Below are 27944 nucleotides of genomic sequence, written 5' to 3' on the forward strand. Positions count from 1 at the left end.
CGGGTACCCCACGAGTTTGTGTTTTTTAAGTTTATTGGATGTATTTGTACATAACAAAAAAAAAAAAAAAAGCCTATCAATTTAACGGCCCTGATATGTGGAAAAGTTGAGGATCAAAACTCTCTTTATCTCGCTCAATCACTTCACACGATCTCCTCCTCCTCTCCCTCTCTTCGCCGGCGCCCTCCACCACCGCCGCCGCCGCTCCTCCGCCCAAGCCCTCCCCTCTCTTCTCTTCTCTCAGCGGCGCCTTGCTCTGTTCGCCGGCATTAATAGGAGTTCCGAGAAAACCCATATTTTAGACCCTGGAACTTAACCAGCCAGACCCAGTAAGCCGTCGGACAATCCAGGCCTTCCATTATGAAATGAACGGTTCATAAATATTTGCATTTTCTTTTTTGCTGCCGATTTTTGGCAGCACCTTAAGAAAACCCTTGCTATAAACCCTCGCCGCAATTTTTATTCCGTTAAAGTTAGGGTTTTAGATCGCTGCGCTTATTCTCTTCCTCGCGAGAGAGAGAGAGAGAGATCTCCAGAGATGGTTCGCAGTCTCAAGAACCCTAAGAAGAGCAAGAGAAAGAACAAGGTGCGCCCTTCGCTTCCCATCCACTTCTTTTCTCTACATCGCTATCCGTCGATTCTTTCCCTTTTCAAACCATTTATTCTAATGGTATCTGTTGTTTTCTTTGTTGCAGGGATCAAAGAAGGGTGAATCTTCTTCTGTGCCATCGGCGCCTGCTAAGGTGAAAGAAAATTGATCCAAAAAATCATCTTTTTTCCCTTTTAATTTCTCATACTGTAGCTTGAATAGCATTTGTTTGCTTGCGGACTTGTTTTTCTTGAACATCTAGTTAAATTTTGTTCAACTATTGAATTTTATATAATTATGTTGGTGTCTTTAGGTATGGCAACCTGGTGTTGATAAGTTAGAAGAGGGAGAGGAGCTCCAATTTGATCATTCAGTATATAATTATCTTCGTGCATTTAATATCGGGTGGCCTTGTTTGAGGTAGGATGTTGGAAAGGGAAAAGTTACGTTCTTTTTTTTCGATTCTGATATAATGTTGTCTTGCTAATGCATTTTTTGAATTGTTGGTGTAGTTTTGACATAGTGCATGATTCATTGGGATTGATCCGGACAGAGTTTCCACACACAGTATATGGCGTTGCAGGGACCCAGGTTCTTTTCTCTCACCTCTAAGTCTTCAAAATTACTCTATTCTATTATATAGAATGGTGAAACTTGGAAGCACCTTTGAGGAGTGTTCTAGAATACTCAATTTGGGTTTTCAATCACATATATTAGTTTTTTGCCAAGTTGTGATGAACCTGTGCGTTCTTGAGATAGTTATTTGGACCCAACTTATCCGTGGGAGGGGGGATGATCTTGTAGAATCACCTAGTTGTAGAAGAGAAAAATGAGAAATTATTTCAATTAACTTGTTATAGAGAGACTGCCTTTTTATTTCCGAAGCAATTGATCGTGACCGGGTCATCATGCATTTGCCCCAAACTATTCCTTTCAAGTCTTTGTTTTAGAACTGCCCTTGATGTCGTCCTCGAATGGAGAGTTGCAAATGTACTCTAGCATCGTCTTACTATGCCACAATTATGGAGTCAACTTCTTATTTGAAACCAAGTTCCAGGGTCTGATGCACTTCATTTATGGCTGATTGGACACTGAGTTAGAGTTGGAATTCCAGAGAATAGTTGTCACAGGCAGATTTTCAGTTAGCTACTATTCAAGAGCCATTTCTCGGTGTTACACAATATCTCCATACAATGGCAAGTGGACTCTATTGTTTCATGAACAGTATTTGTTGCCTGATAGCTCTTTTAGGAATTGAACCCATGTTCAGTCATGACTTTTTAAGATCATATGTTTGTCTGGACAGATTGCGGCTCAGCGCCAGAGCCTTTATGTAGTCTTTTGTTTTCTGTTTTTGTTGGTCGCCTCCACACTCGTCATGTGTAAGCCACTGTTGTACCCAAAAAAAAAAATCATATGTTTGTCCAGGGTTGGGATCTGCCCAGATTAGAAAGTTACTCCTAGGATTGTCTACTCAATTACTTTTACCCATTAAAGAAAAAGCTGAACTTTAACCCAATAGGGCATGCATATTCAGTTTGTAATAACTCATGGCAAGCCCAGAAATACTCTTGACTATGCTGGGAGGTCTTCTGTGGCATGATTGGCACGATATCTGAATTGTAGATGATGAATATTGTAAATCTCTGAAGTTAAAACTAAGGCTGGATCTTATGAATAAAAGGTCTAATGTAAAAGAGTGGTGGAGGAGAATGAAAACTAATTACACTAAGAGAATTACAGCCAGAGGAGATTGTAATTAGGGAAAAAATGTCCATGATTTTTTTTTTTTCGATTTGTGTTCAACTACGTTATCCTTAAAGGCAAATCTTAAGGTATAAGCTGTAAATTTTGATAGAGTGGAAGAACAAAACAAAGGTCAAACAAGTTGGTGCTAGGCCAAATATCCATCAATGCTATTCTGTTAAAGATTGGCTTACATTGTAGGATGATATGATGATAATCTTAAATGATTTCTATTAATAAGGGTATTGTTAAAACTTTTATCCTCAAAGAATCGAAATTATGGCTCTCAAGGATTATAGATCAATCAGCTTGTTAAACAAGAGCTAAATAGATTGAAAAAAATACAAGTAGAGAGACTAAAAAAGAAGCTTGTGTTTTCGAAGTTGTCACCAATGATGTGCTCACTGTTTGAATGATTTGCTCTTAGTAGTCCACCACATATTTTGGTCTTGTTTGCAAAGTTGACCTTGAAGAAGTTTTTAGGTCAACATGAATTAGAAGCATTGATGGTATGTCCTGTAAAACATAGGACTTGGTGGGTGATGGATTGATTGGATGAAATGTTCCATCCTGACTCTTCTAGCTCTAGTAATTGTCCTTTCTGAGCTGTTATGATGTGGGCAAGGATCTGAATAAAGGTGCTAGAACTTATTCAGTATGAATAGGAGTTGTTTACTTTTAGGCATTCATTCTTACATATATAAGATGGAAAGGTTGCCTATTCAATTCTTGGATATTGGCTGTTCGGAACCTACTGGTGCATGATTAGGAATAATTGGAGGGTTAGTTTAATAAAAGATGATAGGTAGGAGATTAAGTTGTTTTTCTTTGCAATTACTTTGATAAAATCCTTATTGGACAGCCATCTGGTTTACCAATTTTCTATTTTCATGACCAATCTTGCCACTTTGATGAAATTTGATAGAACTCAAAGCAGTACCCATATGTGGAGCAAGAGTGGATGAAACAGTTGTAAAGAGATTGATCTTGCGAGTTATGCTTAAATTTCTGGCCTAAAGCACAAGGACTTGATTTTATATATTTGAAAATTGTGAACAAGTTTTTCTTAGTGAAATGGGTGTGCAGGTTGGAGGACGAGGAGGTAGCTCATAAAAGATGGTTAAAATCTAGATATTGAAGGAAAATGTGCAATTGTTTCATGCCAGTGAATTGAGAAGATGTTGCTTTAGAAAGGGATTGACTTGGTGGGAAAGAGCTCTCTAAAATGTATAACGTATAACATATATAGCAACCATCTAACAGTTGTTATTATATGTGTGGTGTTAACATGGTGTTAATTTGTTATCTGACTGTTAATTTTTTGATATATTTATTGTTTAGAAAAACAAGATCATTTTCATAAAGTTCTCCTCAGTAGGATTGTCAGTGATTGAACATGTAAATTGAATACAAACTGCTATATAAGATGTACAGCATCTAAAGTTCCTGAGGGACTACAAAATCAAATGTCTCGGAAATTTGCTTTATGTGCATCAAATGGTCTTAGAATGGACCACGGTTTGGATTTTTTATAATCTAGAAATTGTCAAATGATATTTTAATTTTGGTTTTGTGTATCTTTTGAGATTCATTCATCAAGATCAAAGGTCGTGTTTCTCCACTCATATAGTTTACATTATATTTTGGGCGCTAAGTCATATGGTTTCTCAAAAGCTTATTGGGGATTAAAGGAGAAACCGGGGGAAGTCTCTTCAGATAAGAAGAAATTTGACGTGCTAGACAAGAAGAAAACAAGCGTGGGGTTCAATGTTAGAAAAGAGAGCTAAAGTATGAGAATGTCATTAAATAATCTTATGAAGATAAGGTGTTGAAAGTATATACAGGTATCTACTAAGGAACTGGAATAAGCCCAATAAAAATAAAGGGGTGGAGGATGTATAAGTATACTATCTTCTAATAATGAAGGAAAGCTAGATTTTGGTGGATTTGTCACTAACGGTAAATATATTCAACTATACAGTATCTTCCTCAAAGTTCATCCGCAAAGCCCCTTAATTGTGATAATGAAGTGAATAAAAGAACATTTGCATAAAAGGATTTAGCAAGAAGGCAAACTGCATCCTCATGTCCACCTTTTCAAATTTTGTATAAGGTTATTTTCTTCATCTCTTTTGTCAGACCCTATGTTACAAACTAGATTTCCTCGCTACTTTGTTTATTTAATATTTCTTATAGAAATTAAAGCTCATAATATTCTAATTAAGATTGCTGTAGTTGCTATTTTTTTGTTAGAGTAGGCTTGAGAAATTAATATGGCAAGTGGATTCATATAACTTGTGGCAAAATTATGACTGCATTTGTAATTAAAGAAATTTTGAGATTTTGTTGGTTTTTGTAGGCTGAGCAAGCATCCTGGAATTATATTGGAATTTTCAAGCTCTCCAATATAGTAGGAAAGAAGCGTGAATTAGTGCCTGCTTCATCTGCTGATAATGACACTGAAATGGATAGTGAGAGTAGCAGCGATGAAGATGAAGATGAGAGTGATGAATCTATGCAACCTGTTCTACAGGCAAGTGAACTATTCTGTCCACAAGATTTCATGTAGCAGTAGCTGGTATCTCAGTGCTAAAATTTGGGCCATAAAGAAATGCGGAAAGATCTTATGATGTTTTTCGGTTGTGATAACAGCTTCACAAGGTGGCTCATCAGGGTTGTATAAATCGCATTCGCTCAATGACACAAAAACCACATATTTGTGCCGCATGGGCTGATGCTGGCCATGTGCAGGTTGGGCAATCTTTTCATGGTTTGAGTTTTGCAAATACTTGGATCTTTAAGATTATCTGATCTGTGTTGTCTTCTATTTTTGGTATTAGAGCAGACATCATGTACTGTACACTGTTCATTAAGACATTGAATTTTTAAGCAAATGCTTAATCTTGCTGTGGTATTGGTAAAATAAATAGCATCAGGTATTTTCAGCAGATTAAATTAAATTTTGCAGATCTACATTTGCCTGGTTGATGTTCCATAATTGCCTCATTGATGTTCCACAATTGGGTCCTGAAGTTTTCTAATTCAGGAAGATGTTTTCCCAACTATTATTGATCTTGAAGAAATGGCTGAAATTTTGCAAGTATTTCAATGAATCCATTGTTAAGGGCAATGTCCAAATGTAACCATAGTTATGACCCTGAATATGAGTTTCATGGTAAGATTTTGTCAATATAAAATATATAAATCACTAATTTTCAAAAAAAAAAAAAAACTTTACTACTGTCTTGTTATTCAGAGTGCTGCATTTATGGTTGTGCTAGAAAACATAGGGATATATATGAACACTTTCTATAATTTTATTATCATTTTGACAAGTAGGTTTAGGTATATAAAGAACTACAAATTTTGCTGCAATTTTGTGCAGGTCTGGGACTTCAGCTCGTTTCTTAATGCTTTAGCAGAATCTGAAAGAGACACGAGCAGTGGAGATAATAGTTTACATCGGCTCTCTCCCATAATAAAGTTTGGTGGACATAAGGATGAAGGCTATGCAATAGACTGGAGTTCTGTTGTTCCTGGAAGGCTCGTCTCTGGTATGGCTTTCAAGTGGTAGACAATATGCCTCATTGTTCTCTTAAGGATTTCAGGTTTATTGATTGTTTTTCCTTAGGAAAACATAAAGTTAATGAGGTTATTTGTTCTTTGATTTTGAAGGTGATTGCAATAATTGTATTCACCTATGGGAGCCCTCATCTGAAACATGGAGTGTGGATATGAGTCCTTTTGTCAGGCATACCGCAAGTGTGGAAGATTTACAAGTATATTTTCTATCTGGAAAGTAGATTTTGAGATCTTTAATATGTAATTTCTAGCTTCCAATGCTCTATATATCTGGAAAACATGCCACATGCAATGCTTGATTTTTATCTACCATTCAAGTATTACCAAGTTAGTATATCATTTTGTTATCTGCTCAGTGGAGTCCAACAGAAGCCGATGTTTTTGCCTCTTGCTCGGTGGATGGAACAATAGCAATATGGGATACCCGGATAGGGAAATCACCAGCAGTTTCCTTGAAGGCACATAACACTGATGTCAATGTTATTTCATGGAACCGGTATGCATAAAGGTTCTTTGTTATTTTGTATTGCACGTGCTTGTGATTGGATTTTGGGGGTCATATAATCCCTTCACTTTATTTTCACAATCTTGAGTAGGCTGGCTAGCTGTATGATAGCCTCTGGAAGTGATGATGGTGCCTTTTCAATTCATGATCTTAGATTGATCAAGGTAAAACTCTGGTGTCTTTTATATTCCTCCAGCTTTTGCAATTTTGTTCTTTTCCTTTTTTACCGGTTTAAGAATAATCTGCATGCCAGTCTAAGTTTTCAGTACTTTCAGGATTGTAGACCTCTTGATTTTCCAGAGATGAAACAACAAATGTTTATGCTTTTTCCCCTTTCTTTTTCCTTCAGCATGCAAATGTATGACTATATTGTATTGAGTTCTGACTTTCTGAAGATTCTTGTTTGTTAAATTCTATTAACAGATGTCCTTGTCCTGTAAGTCTACTGTTTAATATTTATTTGATAACTGATTTTCAGGGAAGAGATGACTTACAGCTGCAGGGGCAGTATAGAATCAAATATTTAGGCTTGTTAAGCATGGGGGGAAAATTGTTTGGAAGACAATTAAAAACATCCCAACGATTGTTATAAATGTTCAAGTAAAAGTATCAAGAAAAGATAAAGGGAAAAGGACAGAATTTCCAAATATGAAGCAAAAAATGCTGGTTTGTTGTAAACAATGCAAGAAATTGGAGACATTTTTTCCCTGTGAAGTCACCCCTGAATTATGAAAATTATTTAGAGACAAAAGACATGGGTAAGTCAAATTTCATCGAAATTTATGGATACACCTAATGTCACATGTTATTTGCTTGTACTACTTTTAAAACTCTAGTGTCACCCTTTACCTCTCGGACTTTGATATCATCAGGGACTTGTGCTGATTCTTTTGTCTCTCAAGATTGCGTTAAGCTTTTCTTGAGGATCTCCCAAGTTCATTTTTGTACTCCACTTTTCACAATGCATTATGTAATCTCTTTTAACCATAGTCTTGACTATATGTTTATGTAAAGTTTCATATATGAAGTTCCGAGATCAATTGTGAAACTTTTGCTGATGTGCCTTACTTTCCAAATTGCAGCAAAATTCATGGATGGTGAATTCTTTGATATACATTTCATATTTTATGCAGGCCTTGCTCTTCTTTTTGATCTGATTTTGAAGGGATGTTTTAATTTTGGAGGCTTTTAATATCTTATTATTTAATTATCAATGAACATTTTAATGGATGAAGAGGAAACTTCCATCGTATGTTCAATTTGTTCTTGACTTATGGTGTTATCACATAATAAATTCATATTCAGCTTCCATTTTTAATTGGATATATGTAAGTCGTGACTTTGGTTTTATTTCTTATTATACTTCATTGAATCATGACCGATCCTTAAGAGTAGGAACCTTCTACCTAGGGTCACGGATCTGTTCTGGAAACTCCCTAAAGACTCGAACCTGCACCCACTGCCTAAAGGTTTCCTTCCAGAGTTTTTTTTCAATGTCTGCTTCCCCGAACCTGCAGCCATACTTGAACCTGCATGTCATCTAGATTCTAGCAACTAAGGACCAAATAACCAAGAAACTGTATAATAAATTAAATAGCATCAGATATGTAGAATCAAATTCTTATCACTTTCTTTCCATTCATCTGTTTGCAAGCTTTCTCAAGTACCTGTCGAGATATCTGGTATTTATCAATAGTCAGTTATTGTTAGTCAGTCATCTTTAAAAGATTGTTTAGGAACTTGAACCACTTTAGTTGCCTTGTAGATGCGATAGTTAGTAAGTAGAGTATTATTTCCAAGGTTTGAAAACTTTGTTGCAGTTTCTGTTTTGGTTGGGCTTGGGGAGTTCAATTTCACAAAAAATTCAGTGATTTCAGAAGTTTCTTTCCAAGTTTTGGAGTTTGGTTGAGAAAACAAGAAAATCCCCTAAAAATAGAAGGAAAATAAAGAAGCTAGGAAAGTTAATATGTAACATTTTAGAATATTTTGTGTTATATAGATTCTTTATGTGTGTAATTTCTACAATTTGCATATAAGTGAAATTCATTTAGTATACTTGGATTTTGTACTATGGATACTTCAATTGGTCAAAAATTCATTATATTGGTAATTGCAAAGCGTTTTAGTGCCTAGTGCAAATATTATTTTCATTTTTCTGTTGAACTCACAATGACACTCTTACTCACTATTTCATGTAAATGGCTACATAAGCAAATGCATAGTTACAGATTTACTTATTTATTTTATATAGACAATGTATGTTATTCCTATGACTAAACTGTTTTTGTTCATGCTATTCTTCATAAAGATGACAATAAGGTCCTTTTCAAAGACCTCAACCCAACAACTATCATGTCTCTTATTTATACCTTATTTTAGTTCAAGAAAAAAGAAAGAAAAAGGCATTGACAATTAATAATATATAACCTATGTATTCAAGTACATAACTAAATGACCCTGATATAAACAGAAAAAGAAAATTTAAATGGAAGCATATATGTTTGGTTGTGTTCAGTTTTGGCCGAACTGGTTGAAACTGAACCGAAACTGGTCAAGTTTGGCTGTAACTGTCCAAAACTGCCAAAACTGACTGAGATCCAAAACTGATGATCAGTATCAGTCCGCTCTTGGCCAAACCGACCAGTTTTGGCCTAAATGAATTGGTTTCGTCTGAAACTTAAAACTTTGATCAGTTTTCTCTCACTTTTTGGGTAGGTGGTAATTGATGTAACTGGACTTAGAAAATATCTATTTATTATTCTCATATTTTTTGTTCTTTTAAAAGAGAGAACTTGTCCATATGTTTGCTAGTGCTAATGCGGTCTCACAATTATTTATTTTTCTGCAAATTCATCCACGTGATGCTTTCAAATGAGTCTACATCTTCATATATTCCATAGTTGAATGGATTGTCTTGATTTTATGAGAGCTTTTTCCCCTCTTTCACATGATGAATTGTCAGAATCTTCAATAGTATTGACTTTGATGTAATAAGCCTTCCACTTCAAGTAATTCTGGGTAGTCACTGATGACTGCAAAAACGACTTAAAAAATCTAGTGCCATGACTTATGCTTATCAGGGGGGACATAAAATTTGGCATTCTATTTTTTAAGCCTCATAAAATTATTCAATTTTTTGTTGAAACTGATGCGAAGGCCATTGCTAGAAGAAGTGAAGGGTGGTTTTTCTTAGAGGAAGGTCCCATGTGCCAATAATTCCCTTTCTTCCCGAGTTTCCCCGAGCATTAAGGCTTGTACATGATTATCAACATGTGTAACCATTTTTGGTTCTAACAGAATCCTTGTGTTAATGATATGATTGCAGAACACATCCCCTTGGCCTCAGCTTGTCCGTTTGTTCGTCTGCCCCATTTTGTCAACCAGTTAACTCCTGTATTATGCTCTCTAAGTTTATATATGACATTTCAATCAAGGGATTGGTTCATCAGACAGAAATACTCCTTTCAAGATACTAATGAGCTCCCAAACCAAATAGTAAGGCCATTTATTAACTTTACTGAATACTGTACATCTGACTCAAATGAGGTTCTTATATGGAAGAGAGGAAGAGCAACTCTTAAGCTATCCTTAACTGCTAGCAGCTCTAGTTTATTAATGTCCTCACTGTATTTCTGTATTTCTATCAATAACTGTTGTGCGATCCATTTCTATCCTCGAAGAAGCGCCTGTGAACCATGTCTCTGTTACCATTTGATTCATCTCCGCTTGAGACAATCCAGTCAGGTAGATTGACAGATTTATTCAATTGCTTGCCTTACTATCCCATACCATCCATAAAAAATTAACTGATACCCATAAGTTAGACACAGTGACCCACAATTTTCCAACCTTGTGTTGCTATTTCCCTTCCATTCAATTACTACCTCATTCCTCCACCTTTGTGATTTCCATGAATTATTTTTTCTACATTTCAATTCACTTTCTTTGACAGTAAAAGGATCCTACCACGTTTGCCCATACAAGGTTGAAAGCCTCCTATACTACCATTGTTGCTTTAGTGAAACTTCCCAGTGATGTTTTGGAATTATGTAAGTCAGGCCTGTATTTTCCCTATCATTTTTATTGATTTTCAGTATAAAAACATTAATGCTGGATTGCATTTCTGGAATTATGTCAATGGAATTTGAACACCACAGTCTCACTCATTTTCCTTTCCTATCAGTTTTATTGGTTTTCAGCATGAAAACACTAATCCTGGTTTGCAGCTTCTAAAATTCAGTGAGAGTCACTTGTTCGCTTTCTGTTTTTTTATTTTCTTACACTGATTTAAAATGTAGCTTTTTTACTTTTTTCTTTCTTTACGTGCACAGGGGGACTCACTAGTGGCACACTTTGAGTACCACAAACATCCCATCACATCCATTGAGTGGAGTCCTCATGAAGCATCTACCTTAGCTGTTTCATCTGCAGACAATCAGTTGACGTAAGATACATTTTTGTCTGTCTGAGGCTAAAGGATTCTCTCTCTCTATATATATATATATGTGTGTGTGTGTGTGTGTGTATCTGTATGGGTGCGCATGTGCACATGTGCACATATGCATGTGTGACAGATCATGTAATATGTTGTTTGGTTTTTTCTATATGTAGGATATGGGACCTTTCATTAGAGAGGGATGAGGAAGAGGAGGCTGAATTCAAAGCCAAGATGAAGGATCAAGTGAATGCCCCTGAAGATCTACCACCACAGCTCCTTTTTGTTCATCAGGTACTTCCATAGCCAGTGACTCGAATCAAAGCCAGTTATTTTACCTTTAGTGTTTTTGATTGCAATGCCATAGTGGTTTTAGCTCCATTTAACAACAATTTATGTGTGTTCTCGAGTCCTTAGTATGAGTGAAATCAGCCAGGGCTTATAGACTAAATGAGTTGCATTCCTGATGTTTCCCTTATATTACGACTCAGTGAGGACACTGTTTACTAAGCTTGTGGGGCCTTGTTTCTTTTGAACTGATGGGCAGGGTCAAAAGGATTTGAAGGAATTGCACTGGCATACACAGATCCCAGGGATGATCATATCTACTGCTGCTGATGGCTTCAATATCTCGATGCCTGCTAATATCGAAACCACCCTTCCATCAGGTGGTGCATAAATTATCTGACTGACGTGCGTATCAGTGTTGAAGAATAGGTCAGTTGCAAGCAAGTTTTGAGATAGCCTAGTTTTGTTGGCTTGCACCGGTTTTGATCTAAGGAGGCATATTTGGTAGAAAGTCCCTTTTTGGTGGATTGCAGGGATTGCTGCTTGTTCCTCTGTTAGAAGTACATAGTGAGATGTCTATCACTTCCTGTTTTTAAGTACGGATGAATTATTGTAAACTTTGGAAAGGGAAGTGTCAAGTTACCATCTAAACGGATGAGCCTGTCTGTATTTATATTGCTAATAACAATAAGCCACTCTATTATCTATGATTATGATTGTAATGTTTGCAGCTGTTTAAAACAATCTTGTCAGCGCTGTTGTCCAGGTAGCCATCATTAAGAAGTTGGTGGGGTGATCTCATGCCTGCTAAAATTGCTGGACTGCTTGCTATGATGACAAAGGCTTTATAGCATGGTGCCTTTTTTTTTTTTGTTAATTGCTGATTCTGGCTTGTAATTTGGAACTTATGCTTTTTAAATTTTTAAGCCTGATGCAACAATGCAGGGATTGGAGTTCAAATAAGAATTCTCTAACTAGATTTTTGTTATTTTCTTCCATTTTTCACAATAGAATCCAAAGAATGAAATAATGCAGGGATTGGGTTTGCCAAGTCATTGGCTTTCCTATCTAACACATGGTCATTTTCCACAATAGTTGCATTTATTGTTTGTGTGGTGGACAGCTCTTTTTTATTGAGAAATCATAGAGCTGCTACTGGCGCACAGAAAATAAGAAATCAGAGAGCTACTGCTGATGCACAGAATATCTGAACTGGTGTTCAAACCATTGAAGTGAGCTGCATGGTGAAATTCAGTGGTGCATGTTGATGATCAATGCCTTCTGAATTGCACTGTAGGTCAGTTTCGTGGCAATGGAAAATAAAGCAGATCAAATTAGGGTTGTCACTTCAAACTAGAACTCACTGGTGGTCCGGATCAAACCCAAACCTGACTGGGACTTCGCTGGGACCTGTTGATGGATGGGTTCAATTAGACCAATTGAAAATTTCAGGTTGGGACTAGGTCAGTCAAAGATATACTCAATTTGGATCTGGCTCGACATGTTATCAGATACATAAATGTATAGGGTTAAGGTTTTTAGACCCAATCTAGACTCGACCTAGTCTTGATTAATCATTTAGTTTACTTGTATACATATATAAATAATATTTATCTACTTATACACCCTACTATGATTAAATTTTTGGCATATGAAACTTTTTTCAGTGACTTAGTGGGAAGAAAGAATGAAAGTTATTATATGTTAGAACATCTGTGGATATTTGTAGTTGACTTCAAGTTAAACATATTGTTTCAATTTTCTACTCAATTATTGTTATAGGGTTAGCAAGCAAATACTCATTGTTCATATTATTTCTGTAGTCTGTATTGGATGCCCCATAGGCAAGCTTTTCAGAGTATGAATGATTTTAGTTTGATTAATTGGATGAATGATTTTTTAGTTTGATTAATTGGTCAAAATATATTGTTAAATATGCCAAAGGAATTTGAACTCAATCTGTACCTGACTTGAACCTAGTGCATGTTGGTAGGGCATGGGTCCTAACGTTCTCTAACTTGACATGAAGATTTTATGATATTTTCAATATTGGAACCTAGGTTTAACCTGATCCTTCGATAGGTCGAGCTTGGAACAAAATTTAGACTGAAAATTTCTAATGGATTTTTTTGGGTTCAATAAAACCTGGACCCGACACAATATAACACTACTCCTAGATAAGATAGTGTAGCATTAGTTGTATGAGTGGGCAAAAACTTGATACATCCATAGAAGCAAACGGGGTAAAGAGTTAAGAACAAGATTTTATGGAGAACTAGAGGGAACCAAGATTTTTTGATAGCTCAGTTGATACTTTTGGATCAATATTTATATCTTGGCCAATGTGATAAAATCCGTACTAAAAAATATATTTCAATACTATTTTAAAGATTTAATAACTAAAATATATTTTTAGGAAAGTAAAAAAGTGATTGAAAAATATCAGTGGATATGAATAATCGTATCGGCCAGTATCTTAGAATTTATTAATTTATCTCAATTGAAATCTCCACCTAGATCATGGCTTGCATCTGTATAGGACACCTTATGAGAATCTGAAAAAACTTCAATAGAAATTTGTTCTTATTTATTTGCTTGGTAATGTTTGTACGAAACAAATATCAATAGGCGAACTCCCAATTTATTTTCTAGGTGAGGTCATGGGTCATTATACTTTCACTCATTCCCTCTCCATCATCTTATAATGCTAGGGCTCTTGGTTGTTACAATTTCACCCTCTCCCTTTCCCTCTCCATCAACTTATATCACAGTATAACAAAGAGATTGAGGATGTAACAGTACTGGTATTAGTATCCATGGCATTGCCTTATATGTATGAGCCTTGTGCCTTCCCATACCATACCAATGTACAATGTATCTTGGTGCAGAGATGAAAAAATAGAGATGAGTTTCCATGTGTGACTACCACACTATCACAAGAGCAGATGAAAATGCGAGCACTCAACTAGCATGGCCACTATGGATCAATACTATTTTTCTTACAAAGATCTATCAAAAAAAGATAAAAATTAGTTGAAGTAAGCCGGGGGGAAAAACAGAAGTGTTATTCTAGAGGATAGAGTCGTTCCTCAAAAAGGGCCACAGAAGAGCTTGAATTATTATAAATTTCTTTTGTGTGTTGTATGTGTGGGATTAGGATAAGCCTCTGGTTGTAACTTGTAAAGCCTCACCACATACATTACTTGAATCAACACAAAACGATGGTGTTTTGATGGAGAAATTTGCACTGTTTATTTGCTTGTTTACACAACACAATTATCTATTGGAGAACTCTGAATTATTGTCGTCTCTTGCTCCATTTTATCTATTCAGACAAACTCCCAAATTCCTGCATGCGGTAAAGGGGTGTAGGATGTCTCATTGGACATATCGCAGAAGCAAGCACCCAAATTTCCACAAATTAAGATAGTGATAATATCCTTGAGATGATTGAAGTTTCAACTTACCTAACATTACAAACTACACCGACTAGCAAATAAATGAACCTTTTTTTATGGTTTTGAGCCATAACAAATAAAATAATTAAAAACAAAAGTATTAGGGCCTGGTATCATTTATTTTTTAATTTTTTTTTTAAGTAGAAACACAGAATCTGATGTATAAAAATATTTGATTGGTTTGTTTCTATTATTTTTTTAAAAAATATAAGTGAAAAATTGACTTTTTTTTTTTTTTGAAAGTGGCCTTTCCTTCCCGTGCGTACCAATACGCCTCCTCCTCCGGCGTCCCAACTACCAGTCTATTCAACTTACTTTCCGACTCCTTCTGACATCCTTGGTGATCTCCGATCTCGTCACCATATTGCCCACGGTCTTATTGCCCGTGTCCTCCGCTCCCTCTCCTACTTCTTTCTCGACCTAGTCCGCACATCCTCCGATCGCCCCCCGTGCAATGGTTGCCAACTTTGCCGAGACCGAGTGCATCCCCAAGCATTTGTTCTTCCGTCGCCACCATCTTTGGCCCTATTTATGAAATATATTTTTCTAGTTCTGTTGTTAAAAATTAAAAAAAGTAGTGACTACTACCAAATATATTTCCATAGTTAGAAATCTAAAAAAAAAAAAAGGAATGAAAACATAGTTCCTGTTTTTATTTTTTTTTAAAAAAAGTAATTGCGATGCCAAATATAATCTTAATATGGATTTCTACTATGATTATCAGAAAAAAAACTATCATGTAGACCTTTGGCCTATAGACAAACAACTAGGAGTACAAATAGATCGGATCGGACCAAGTCCTGAGTGACCTTGACCCGACCGGATTTATTACTCGAGTTCTAAATTTTGGACTCAGATCCGACCCAATAGAAAATCAAGTTGGGTTGGATCGGGTCCACATTAGACCCAATGGGTCATTGGGTCAGGTCGGGTCCATGTATCAATCGGTCCCAATCCAAAAAATTCGGAAGCTAATGAAGCAGGTGCTTGGAGGGGTTGTCGAAGCTTTTGCCAGACGGTAGGGCCGCCGCCATTTTTGAGGACGAAGTTGCCAGTCTTGGAGCCGTTAGTGAGGCAAAGGTCATCGTCGAAGCGGAGCTGGAGTGAGGTGGCGGAGTCAACCACGGCGGGGGCGCTATCGGCACCGACGACAACCTAGACGTGGATGGCAGCAGAGTAGGTGATGGCCGCGAGGAAGAGGGAGGGGTTCTCGGGGTCAGAGATGAAGCCAAGGGAGAAGGTTCGGTTCTCGGAGGTCCAGGAGGAGGAGTTGGGGGGGGTAAGAGTAGAGCCCAGGGGGATGTCAGCGGTGCCGGCAAGGGAGAAGTGGTGGAGGAAGAGCAGATAGGAGAGTTGGCAGAGCAGGCAGCACTAGACCTATTTTTGTCTCACTCTCGACTTCTCTTCTCGCTAGATGGAGAGTTGGAAGAAGGGTTAGAAATAGAGAAGAGGGGAGAAGGGTTAGTTGTAGGCCTTAGCAGAAAAATCTCCTAGCAAGACCGAACAAGAAACTTAGAACAAGCAAAATAGGTGTAATAAATGAGTCTTGAATGCCCCTGTATATGCATTTATTAGATTACATGTAATAAGCAGTAACCATAAATAACTTGGAACTAGCGTAAAATTATTATTTATAGTAATATTTTAATATTTTATATATGGGTCGTTTAGGTTGGGTCTGAATTTAGTAAATTCAGACCCAATTCGAAAATAAAATGAGTCCAATATTAGGACCCGACTCGGCCCTACAGATCCTCCAAAATGGATCAGGTCAGATCTAAATGGGTCAAATCGGGTCGGATCACGAGTCAATCCGATCCATTTGGAGCCTTACAAATAGCTTCCTCATCCAACCTCGAAACATAAATACGGTAAAGGAGAATCGATGTAACTTTAGGAAATTTGAAGTCGTACCTTTCGGTTAAGATTGATCAAACTTAACAAGTTTAAGTTGGCTCAGGTTGGATCTGGTCATCTAATGTTTCAGTCATTTTGGAGCTGATTAGCACGGTCAAGCCGAGTCCAGGTCAGGTAAGAGAATTTATCACCCATATATGACAAGAGTTTTCAAATTGGTTATCTTGTAGACCCTAAACGAACTGGTCTCAAAAATTGGGTCAGATGAAGCCTAAGCACATCAGCACTTGATCAGGCCATGTCTCGACCTAACTTATTTGCAATCTTATTCAAAATCAAACAAGAAGTCTCGTATTATTATTATTATTATTATTTTATTTTGATATCTGAGTAATTAATAAGTGTTTCTATTACAGAAATGCTGCATAAGGGGACCATAATTTTTCAGATTCTTGTTCAATCTCAATCTAATTATATGTAAATTGGTAGTTTTCTTATAACCCAAAAAATTCTGTATGACAAACAATAAATCATTAACCTAATCATGGTGTAGCCCAATAATGTTAGTACTTCATAAAATATATTAGTATTGAATGATAGTTAGGTGTTTGTGTTATGAGGTGGTAGACAGGTCACCTTCAAGTAACAAGGCCTTGTCACACCAAAATATCTTAAGCCATTAGTTTCTTTTATAATTATCTTGAACCTTTCTATACCAAAATGTTAAAATATAGACTTCTTGGCACCATTGCTGTCCATTATTCTTTCCGTGCATTATTTTCCTATAGTATACTTTATTTATTCTATTCTATCCAACTAGATTTAAAAAGAGCCACTATTAAGGGCATAATCTTTTTATAAAAAAAAAAGATGAAAATCGACTTTTTCCAAGGCACCATTATCATTCCAGTTGGCTTTTTGCTAGCAACCTCTATGAAGCCTCTCAATTGGTACATGCTATAAAATGACAAAAAAAAAGGTTAACATATGCAAGCAGGGCAGACTTGAAAAAATTTAAGTACAACAAACACATGGTATTACATCAAGTATATAAACATTACTAAGAAATATAAGACATGAAGCAAAAGAAATTATTATGAAACTCTATGCATTGTTCCCCCCTAATTCATTGCCGCACTGCATCTTGCCAACTCAAAATAAGTTATGTGAAAATTATAGAAAGAATTAAGATTAAAATGATGCTATCGATCTAGCATTTATTCATCTATTTTACTTTATAATGCGAATTGTAGTAACTTATTTATATGCGAGACATTTTTGACCATCCATACTTTCTCTCTACCCATAATTCTTCTTTCTTACCCCCTTTAACTTTTTAAGACCATGCATTGATAGTTATGTTCGGGTTGCATGAAAGAGCGATTAATATTCTTCCACAATATTGGCCGTTAGATCGCACTCTTTATAAGTCTCAAAACATTTTGAACATTTTCATTCATCCATCTGCATAGATTTTGAAGTGGGCATCTCATAATTCATGAGATTCGTAGGTTGATAGAGAAGTGTGACTCCCACCAAGCTTCCCATGTATTTGGGGAGGCCAACGCGGTGGCTAACTGGTATGCGGCCCATCACTCTGGTGGTTTTGTTTGGGTTGGAAATGGGTATGTTACAAGACCATTATGTAGTGCTCTATTTTTTTATTTTATTGGCTGCATTCATACTTATAGTGTGTGAGCTGCTCTTGCATAAAAAAGTTACGACCCGTAGCCCTCATATTTTATTAGTTACTATTAATTATTTACTTTTTACAAAAACGCGTGCTGGCTATAACTGGTAGGTTATAATTCAAAACGGTAGTAAATCCTCCTGGATTTCCAAATATAAACCGTTACGTTTAAGCTAATCTAAATATTGTTATAAAAATATTAATTGACATCGCTTCGCATTCCCCGGTAAAAAACAAGATCTCTCAAAAGAGGCAAATTAGGCCATCACCCAATCGTAACCCCATGGGCCCCACAGGACAGCCAATTGGGCGCCTGTGGGACCCACTTACGAAGATGGGCTGCTAAGTGGGTTGAAACTGGGGGTCTCTACAGCTTTTATCGGTGCGAAGAATGATAAAAGCATGAATCCGCCGAATTACACCTGCGCCATTCCCCACGTGGCGCTTCGCAACCCCCGCCCCGGCTTCCCCATTTCCCGACGCGCCTCCCCCGATACGATACGATACGATACGATACGATTCTCCGGAGTTATCGCCCAATAAAATGGGGACAGGGTGGCGCCTCCACCGGTTCCCGTCTCTCTCGCACGGTTATCTCGTGCCGGCCCACTTAAACAACGCCCAGAAATAATCCCATCCGTTCGATCTGAGGCCCACTAAACCAACGGAAGAGATCGTGAATTACGGTCGGCTCCCATGGACTGAAACCAGATTCCTGTTCCGAGATCCTAACGGAGATCAGGACCGTCCAGGCGTATCGAACGGCAGTGAGGCGGGCGTCCCTAAGGGGTCCTTGTCTTATAGCCTCTATGGCATCTGCGCGGAACCAGAGAAATCGACGCGTAGCAACAGCTAGCTGGAAAAGCTCCGAGGCCCAAGTATTTTTACCAACGAAAGGCCGATCACATCAATCACGTTATCACCGTGAAGCCGGTCTCGCCACGTCGGTAACTAGGCCTTTTCGTGCAGGATTTGGGCTTTATAAGATGAGGAGAGGATCTCGATATGCTCGTATTAGACGCGTGTATCGGCTGAGAAAATCTCTTCTCTTTCTCTTACTAAATTTCTCGCCACCTTCCTTTCCCCGTCTCTCTCTCTCTCTCTCTCTCTCTCTCTCTCTCTCGCAGGAGCAGGGAATAGAGAGAACAGGGGAAAGAAGTGAAAACGCCGGCAGAGGAGGTAAAGAGATCGAAAGAGAAGTGCCAAATATAATACTCGGAGAGAGAGAGAGAGAGAGAGAGAGAGAGATGTGTTTATAGAGAGGAGCAGGGAGAAAGGTGGTCGGCATCTTGTATGAGTTTCATCTTTCCTCCTTTGAGGTTTGGAATTTTGAAATGAATAGATACCGGGGGGATCCTTTTCTTCGTCTATGGAGCAATCCTTTTTGTCTTTGGCGTTTGTTGCTTTAGTGTTTTGAACTCTGAGCTTGTTGTTGTGTTTGTTGTGAAAGAGGGGGAGAAGGAGAGATGAAGGGAGAGGAGCAGGGGAGGGCTCTGTTTGGGATATCACTGACAGAAAGGCCAAAGTGGCAGCAGTTCCTCATATGCTCCTCTGGGTTTTTCTTTGGCTACTTGGTCAATGGCATTTGTGAGGTATCTGACTCTGTCTTATTGTTGCTATAGGCTTGCTTCCATGTGTGGTGCTGAAAAGATTCGACTTTTTTATCCGTTGCTCTTGCTTATGATCTACAAAGGCTCAGTTTTTCTCCTTTGCTCCTGGTTTTAATCGGAATTCTTTTACGAGTTTTGATTCTTACATGCATGAGCCTCGGATTTGTTAACGTTCGTGGCCCTTCTCCCTCTTCACCTGGGCTCTTTTATTGCTTTTCTTTTACCCATGGGTGTTGATCTCTGTGTGTGTATGTGTGTGTGTGGTCTATATAGGTTTTGTTCCATGAATGCAGTTGGAAAGTTCCAATTTTTATACTGCTTATTATAAGAATCCTCTTGTAGGTATTTTCTTCTACATGCATGAGCCAATAATTTTTTTCGTAATTAAGTTTTTCACTCCGTTTTTCTTGATTTATTTTGTCCTTTTTTTTTGATAATTAGCCTATAATCTCTTCTTGTTTTCTTGTTCTATTGTCTTCTCCTCTGTCAATTTTTCCTTTTATTGGTTCCAACTTAAAGAGCCGAAAAGTTTCAATATCTGAATCCTTATCGTTTCCCCCTCTATCTTTTCTTATATTTTTCCTTTTTCTTGATTACTTCTTTGAAAGAAAGCTTTTTTGTGCACTCCTGCTTCTTGGCAATGTACAATGTTTTCTTTGTGTTGTGAAGGATATGATGATATGACACTTAGACCTAATCTGCTTTGTTTTCTTGTTCCCATGGTTCAGGAATATGTCTACAACCGTTTGCAATTCAGGTGCTACACTCTGACCTCATGGCTTTTGTCTTATTCTTGTCTTTTGGTTTTAGATTTTGTGCTTAATTTTAACAGAAGTTGTTGTGATTTGCAGCTATGGATGGTACTTCACCTTTGTGCAGGGGTTTGTCTACTTGGGACTCATACGCCTGCAGGGCTTTACCATGAAGCAGATGGTGAACCCATGGAAGACCTATATCAAGCTGTCGGCGGTTCTCATGGGATCGCATGGCCTCACAAAAGGGTCCCTTGCCTTCTTGAACTACCCGGCTCAGCTGATGTTCAAATCAACGAAGGTTCAGTCTGCAATTCCTTTCCATTCCCATTAGCTTCATTTTTTGCCCAATCCATTTTAGCTTTCTAGTTAGCACTGAATTTTGTTTACTTGCATATGTTTGATCAGTTAATGCAGTATGTGTGATAATGATCTCAGACCGTTCCTTTAAAAAAAAATCAGAACCTTGTTGATGCCATTATGTTCTTAAAAATTTGATTCTTCTGAGATTTAGCGGTATTCGAAATGCATTGGAGGATTAAAAGCAATGTGTTCTTAGGTTTTCTTGATAAATTTTCATGTGATAACTTTTAGCAACATGGTGTAGGTACTACCAGTGATGATAATGGGGGCCTTCATTCCTGGTCTTCGGCGTAAATATCCAGTGCATGAATACATTTCTGCAGTGCTTCTTGTCCTGGGACTCATCATCTTCACCTTGGCTGATGCCCAAACATCACCCAACTTTAGCGTCATTGGCGTGGTGATGGTATCTGGTGCTCTTGTTATGGACTCCTTTCTTGGTAATCTCCAGGAGGCTATCTTTACCATGAATCCTGAAACCACCCAGGTGATTCGCATTTGCCTTCTTTTCTCCTATCCTCTGTTATTTATTGGCATGCATGTGGTCTTTTACTGGCTGCTTTTGTTTGTACTCTGAAATGTTCATATGAAAACTGTGAAACTTTATATTCTAGATGGAAATGCTCTTCTGCTCTACAGTTGTTGGCCTACCTTTCTTGATCCCACCCATGCTTTTAACTGGGGAGCTATTCAAAGCCTGGAATTCTTGCTACCAGGTGAATTCTTCTGCTTTCTTTCTTTCTTTCTCTGTTTTTTTGGAACAATTGCTGAACAAATAAATAGAGAAGTTATTCATTCTTTTGGTGAAATTTATAAGAAATTATAGTATTGCCCACGTTGCAAGAGCATTCTTGTTAATTCTTAGTTTTGGGTTACCAAATGTTGTAAGATCTTTAAGAATCTAATTAATTATTACAACCAAAAAAAAACTAGTGAATTCAAAGGCTGAAGAGTTAGGCCTTTCTGTGGGCTGTCGAGCTTTAGGAATCCATTGAGTCATTACATTGTGCAAAAAGAAATGGGTGATCTAGTGAATGTCGGATGCCCGTTAAACCTACAAATACTTTTAACAACCAACAGAAATCAAAGTTAAGAAACCATACAAATATCACTTATACAGCATGTTCTCTGTCTTCCGAATCAATAATAATGCAACTAGTATGAATTGGGGCTTGCTTAGCAACCAGATATTCTAGGTCTGATTTCTTGGATCGTGCATTCGAAAAAATTATGGACCCGTGTGATTAAAGTGCGGGTGGGTCTCCCTCTCTCACTATCAGAAAAAAAGCAACTAGTAGGGCATGGAAAGAAAACAATTTGGGTCCATTCATGTAGTTATGAGTCGTTGGCTCATTAAACTGGTGAAAGTGACATGTAGTTATCGGCTTTCCACTCATGCATCATCGCCTTATCAACACTGTTCATCACATTTTTTCTTTGTGTCTGTACATCAAAGTGCTATCTCAACCATTTGTCTGTGTTTGTGTACTATATTTATACTCAAAGGGAAACACTTTGTAGTTTTTTCGCTGAATAATACTAGCTTGATTTGGATCGCTTGTAATTGAAGATGTAAAGCTGGACACTATCAGTCTGATGAGAGTCTCTTCTCATTGTTAATGGATGCAGCATCTATATGTCTATGCTGTGCTGGTGTTCGAAGCAATGGCCACCTTTGTCGGTCAGATCTCTGTGCTCTCCCTCATTGCAATTTTTGGGGCAGCAACTACTGCAATGGTACATTTCAGTATTTTTAGTGTCTCTTTTGACATCTTGTAGTATCAGTGCAGCTGAATTCGGAAACATGATTCACATATTAAGTCTTTCCTGTGTTCATGTTTTGTTAGGTAACTACAGCGAGGAAGGCAGTCACACTACTGCTATCTTATCTGATATTCACAAAGCCATTGACGGGGCAGCACAGCACCGGACTTTTACTGATCTCCATGGGGATCATCTTGAAACTTCTTCCAGAATACAAAGACCCTATTCCTCCTAAATTCAAACAGCAGCAGCAGCAGCAGCAAGGATCTCGAGAACAAGAAGAAGAAAAGAGGCCCTTGGTTTGAAGTTGTATAGATACTTGCTTTGTGATCTTGTTCTCTGGTTCATTTTAGGAGTGTAATTTCCAGGGGTGTTTGTTTTATTGTTTATTGTTTTATTTTTTTCCCTCCTTTCTTCTATATGGTTTTTGAGTTTCCATTAATTTAGATCTTTACGACCAATTAACAAATGAGGAAAATTGTATATTTTCCGCAGTCGGAGAACTGGCGTCTCCCGAATGCTACTAGAGATGCAGCAATGCTTAACCTATTTAACTCGTTTCAACTTATTTCAACACATATTATGGTTGGGTTGGATTACTTATTTAATAAAATGGTCGGGTTTATATCTAAATTTTTTGACTTATTCAATAAGCAGGTTGGGTACATGTTGATAGATTTTTGACCTAATCTGTATCTAACCCAATCTGTATCTGACTTGACCCTATTTGGTTGCCACCCATTGATACCTATCGTAACCTAATGATAGCTTGTTGAAGAAATTGATGATGTAAAGAACAGTATGGCTAAGGTAAACGCATGACTGGAATAAGAAGTGATTTAATTCATCATGATGGAGAATTTTCGAAAGTTGCATCATTTTCATGGATGACAACGGGATGATTGGCCATAAAAATGTTCTGTATTCATTGAGAGGCCTGGTTGTCAAATTCAATCTCGAGTCCAATTTTGCTCTAGATTTCCTGGTACAAGTCACCATTTATGCTGATAAAAACGTAGGGCTGTCACTGTCTCTTAGCCTGTGTTAACCGTAAGAAATGCTGCTGACTTGTAAAAAGCCAAGCTTAGCATATCTTCAACCTACGTACCCTCTGAAGTACACTGCACTTCTCCATTATGGTGATGCTTGAAGGAGTCATGTTAGCTTTGAGTAAGATTCAAAATATTGACTTGAATTTCATTGACATTGACTTACTTAGCTTTAATTGCACGGTTGCCAGTACTTGCCACCAATGCTTTTACCATTGGAAAACGAACCAAGTGCTAAACGTTTATTATATGACACCATTTTTTTTTTTTTGGAAGTTTTTGGCCATCAATAATTTTATACATATTTTGTTTATTTACTATCGAATATTCAATACACATATACTTGAGCATCGTTTACTTGGTCAACAAAAATTAATAGTTGTGGGATCTCATTTCCTATTCGGCAACTAATCGAGAAGGCTAATAATCAGAGTTCATGGACTTGAAAATTATTCTCATTTTTTTCTCGACCGGAAAGTTCTCACTGATTTTATGATTTATTCACAAATACTTTACAACTAATTTAATAAATATTTTGTTTCCATCATTTATTACTTTTCCTCTCATATACTTTTTTTTATAAGAAAATAAACTTCAAAGTCCATATTCTTCTAATAGCAACAAAGTACTTGGAATCCGAGTCATATGCGACCCTTTAAGTACTGCCGAAGGAAAGGACTTGATCATTCTATTTCATAAGGTAGCCTACGTAATACAAGCGGACTTTTCTTTCTACTCCTCGTAGCAAGGTAGTGGAGGTTAGGATATCAATGTCAACACCTTCCCTACTATGGTGAGTTTTTGGCAGCAGTTGCAATAATATATATACATATATATATATATATATATATATATATATATATATATATATATATATATATATATATATATATATATATATATATTGATGAACTTAGGTATTCATGGGAATGGTGCCTCAAATCAAGATATGGCTAGTAGAGGAGATTCTAATACTTCAACAAGTTTTGGGATTACAAATGGCATGCATTTAAAACCCCTTTGACAACTGCATGTAGATATGTTTTGCTAAAATCAAGATAAGGTCATGGTCCATCACCATATCTTATGGCCATCACAATTACCATCACTATCCTTATCATCATTGCTCAAGATTTTACCATCAAATGCAGGGCCGGATTCATAGCAGAAGTCTAAGAACAAAAGTTTTACTTGGAAGGATTGAGCAAACATTATGGCCTACTGTGCACATGAGATCAAAATCGCTTAGAAATCAAGGTCAAATCCTTGAAAGCAGATTTGAGAAAGGGATGTGCTAAATGGAATATATATGAACAATTGGCAGGTTGGAAGATCTAATTTATTGATCACAATTTAAGTTTATGCCACTAACAGAGAAGGCCCATCATTTTACCATACTAGCTAGCATATTCTCTAGACTTGCAAATGTTCATCCCTTTTGTCAAGTTTGGTGACATTACAAAAATCTTCCTAAGATCTATATTTATCACGCTCATATCCAACAATTCGTAAAACCTACCGTTACATCCAGTTAAATTAAAAGCATTAGTGAGACGGTTTACCTTAGGTCAAATTTGCTCTTAAGTGGGGACGATTAAGGTTATTGTGGTTATTTTTATGATGTGGCATTTGGGTACTATTTAAGGTTAACTGTTTGATTAATATTCCCTTAAGTAATGGGCTAAAGTGTTGGACTAAAAAAAAAAAAAAAAAGGAGGACAAGCATTCAGATTGTTAGATGTAAGTATATTTTATCTCTAATCTTAAAAATATATATATATAATTTATTTTAATATTATTTATTATTAACATACTCTGATTTATTTATCCTGGACGGCAACGCATAGATTAATGCAGGTAGGCTTTCATTTATTATACCCCACTTAAAGGCCTTACCGGAGTTTGTGGCCCTTTGAATCATCATCTACACATGCTCGTGGGTCACATTTGCAGCACTAAGCGAGTCTTCGTGGTTATTCTTTTTTATTATCATTCTATTAAATGTTGGCCTTCTTCCATATTTTTTACTTAGTTTAATTTTTCATATTTAATATGCTCGTAAGGGGTTTTTAAAGGCTTGTTTATTAACTTGTCGAGCTACATTGGGTTGTTCAAATAAGGAGCCTCTAGGATTTACCTTTTGAACCCATTAGGTGGCTTTGAATGGGGTAGCCGAGCGAACCAACTAGTGCCATCATAGAGTCCAAGTGTCGTCACCCTCAAGGCTTCGAAGAATACTCTTTGATTAGAAAAGTAATTTTTTCTCTAAATTGGACCAAAGTGCTCAAGTCTACATAGATAAATTTGTCAAGTATGAGAGAATAATAATTATATTATTTTATATCAAAAATAATACTTTGAATTTTTAAGTATAATAAATATTAAAAATTAAATAGTATAAAAAAATGTTTTTTTTTAATGCAATTGTCTCAAAAAATGTGTTCAAACTGTCTTAACTTGAAAGGTTTGTGGACAAGGCTGATCCTATGCAAATTAAAGATGGAGTTATATGGTTTAAGGTAAGAATTGAGACAATGGTACAAGAAGTTTGACGGTTTCATGTATGATGAAGGTTGTTTGAGATGTGTATCGGATCATTATGTTTACTACAAAGGGTTAGCATACGGCACATTCATTATTTTGTTTCTTCGTATGAATGACATGTCGATTACTAGCAATAGTCGAAATGAAATCAAAAGGTTGAAGCTTGATATATCTAAGGATTATACTACAAAGAACTAGGGGCAACTATAAATATTTCAGGCATGCATATGAAAAAAGGCCAAGAGCATGATAAGATATATATTTAATACCGGATGGCAGCATTGGCAAGCTGTGAAGTGGATCCTCCAATATTTGAAGGGAACACGAAGTTTCATCTTGTGCTTCGGAAGCTTTACTTTGAAGGTTGTTGGCTATGTTGATGCGGATCATATCGGTCCTTCCTAAAGGGTCTACCATGGATTATGTATTCATATAGGTGCTGGTGTCATTAGTTGGATGTCGAGGCTGCAAGATGTTGCTGCATTGTCTCCTATAGAAGCAAAGTATGTAGCCTTTGCAGAAGCTACAATGGTAATAATTTTGTTAAGAGGACTTCTTGGGCAGCTTGAAATGGAACAAGAGAGAATATTGTGCTTGATGACAACTAAAGTGCAATTCATCTTGCAAAGGGTGTGACATATTGCTCATTTCATCCGGTTTCCTTAGAATGCCATGATGTGCATGCATGTGGATAAAATATATGTGCATGTACAATGTGATGTATTGAAAAAGTTTGTGCCTCTTGGCAATATCAATTTTTCAGAAGGCTTTCCCATTTGATAAAAAAGTGACCCAGATGGATGGAGAATAATGCATGGAGATGGTAGTTGTGGTGAAGATTGGAGATTGCTTATTTTGATGGCCAAAGATTTCTCTTCAAGTGGGATATTTTTTTATTGAGTTTGTACTTGGACTAGGCCATGCTATTTAGTGAAACAAAGCTATTTTCCTCTCTTTCAAGTTACTCACCCATAATTTTCTTTAAAAAGTTATTTATTCATCATAATTATGAACCACTGGATTGGGATTTGGGGTTGATCGAAGGGATGATGTCATATAGATTCCTTTTCTTAAGAGGGTTGAAAGAGCTTTGGGGGTGAAAGAGATAACAAGAGTAGGAGACTAATAGAAAGGTGATAGCTCAATTAATATCAGGATTATAAAAATATCAAAAAAATATAAAAAATATCAAATTATACTTAAAATCATTGAAAAAGTTGAAAAAAATGATTACCAATTAATCAAACTCGAAAAGTTTCAAAAAAAAATAGACGTGTTGGTTCAAAGTCGGCATGCCCAAGCATCATATATCAGTACGGTACCGAACCGGTACCTTACCGACCTTCCCGCCGACTAGTATGAATCTCGGTACTGGTTTAATAGACATTGATTCTAACCATTTCGTTCTTTTCTTCTGGCAACTTTGACCTTAAGACTAACTCTGCTTTTGAGCTGCCTAATTTATATTCTTGGGTATATGTGAGATTACTACATAATCAAAATCCTTAAATAAATAATTAATAATGGTTAAATAAGATATTGGATTCCAACTTGAGTACCTATATTGACCATTAATTTACTTAACCACCAATTGAGAATCTCCAAAAATTTCAAAGCTAGAGGCTTTCAAATCTTTCAACATTTCCAACCCAATATAACTAGAGATACATACTCAATTATAGAGCATTCCTCATTTAAGTGGAAAGCCATCT

At 36.8% G+C, this 27944-nt stretch overlaps 2 protein-coding genes across 2 annotated transcripts; both read left to right on the top strand.

Annotated features, from left to right (window-relative positions):
- Positions 1-204: 204 nt before the first annotated feature.
- Positions 205-11871, top strand: LOC103720882 (glutamate-rich WD repeat-containing protein 1). Its single transcript, XM_008810834.4, has 13 exons — positions 205-586; positions 696-743; positions 903-1009; positions 1102-1180; positions 4695-4868; positions 4988-5086; positions 5721-5889; positions 6011-6114; positions 6274-6413; positions 6514-6586; positions 10754-10866; positions 11034-11151; positions 11405-11871. Exons 1-13 carry the CDS (start codon positions 539-541, stop codon positions 11534-11536), a joined length of 1404 nt encoding a protein of 467 aa, XP_008809056.2. The 5' UTR covers positions 205-538; the 3' UTR covers positions 11537-11871.
- Positions 11872-19248: 7377 nt separating this feature from the next.
- Positions 19249-23188, top strand: LOC103720881 (UDP-galactose/UDP-glucose transporter 4). The gene is made up of 7 exons (XM_008810833.3): positions 19249-19742; positions 20489-20517; positions 20612-20813; positions 21120-21362; positions 21490-21591; positions 22505-22612; positions 22723-23188. The coding sequence occupies exons 1-7, from the start codon at positions 19617-19619 to the stop codon at positions 22942-22944; spliced, it is 1032 nt and encodes a 343-aa protein (XP_008809055.2). The 5' UTR covers positions 19249-19616; the 3' UTR covers positions 22945-23188.
- The last annotated feature ends 4756 nt before the right edge of the window (positions 23189-27944 follow it).

The sequence above is a fragment of the Phoenix dactylifera genome, chromosome 17, assembly GCF_009389715.1.
Source record: "Phoenix dactylifera cultivar Barhee BC4 chromosome 17, palm_55x_up_171113_PBpolish2nd_filt_p, whole genome shotgun sequence".
NCBI classification, from domain to species: Eukaryota; Viridiplantae; Streptophyta; class Magnoliopsida; order Arecales; family Arecaceae; genus Phoenix; species Phoenix dactylifera.

What these genes read in the sequence shown, in the direction of transcription:
- LOC103720882 (XM_008810834.4), top strand. Translation starts at nt 539, where the DNA reads ATGGTTCGCAGTCTCAAGAACCCTAAGAAGAGCAAGAGAAAGAACAAG. An exon ending in TCCTGGAAGGCTCGTCTCTG is followed by an intron (nt 5,890 to 6,010) that starts GTATGGCTTTCA and finishes TTGATTTTGAAG; the next exon opens with GTGATTGCAATAATTGTATT. An exon ending in AATGTTATTTCATGGAACCG is followed by an intron (nt 6,414 to 6,513) that starts GTATGCATAAAG and finishes AATCTTGAGTAG; the next exon opens with GCTGGCTAGCTGTATGATAG.
- LOC103720881 (XM_008810833.3), top strand. Translation starts at nt 19,617, where the DNA reads ATGAAGGGAGAGGAGCAGGGGAGGGCTCTGTTTGGGATATCACTGACA. An exon ending in TGAATCCTGAAACCACCCAG is followed by an intron (nt 21,363 to 21,489) that starts GTGATTCGCATT and finishes TTTATATTCTAG; the next exon opens with ATGGAAATGCTCTTCTGCTC. An exon ending in CCTGGAATTCTTGCTACCAG is followed by an intron (nt 21,592 to 22,504) that starts GTGAATTCTTCT and finishes TAATGGATGCAG; the next exon opens with CATCTATATGTCTATGCTGT.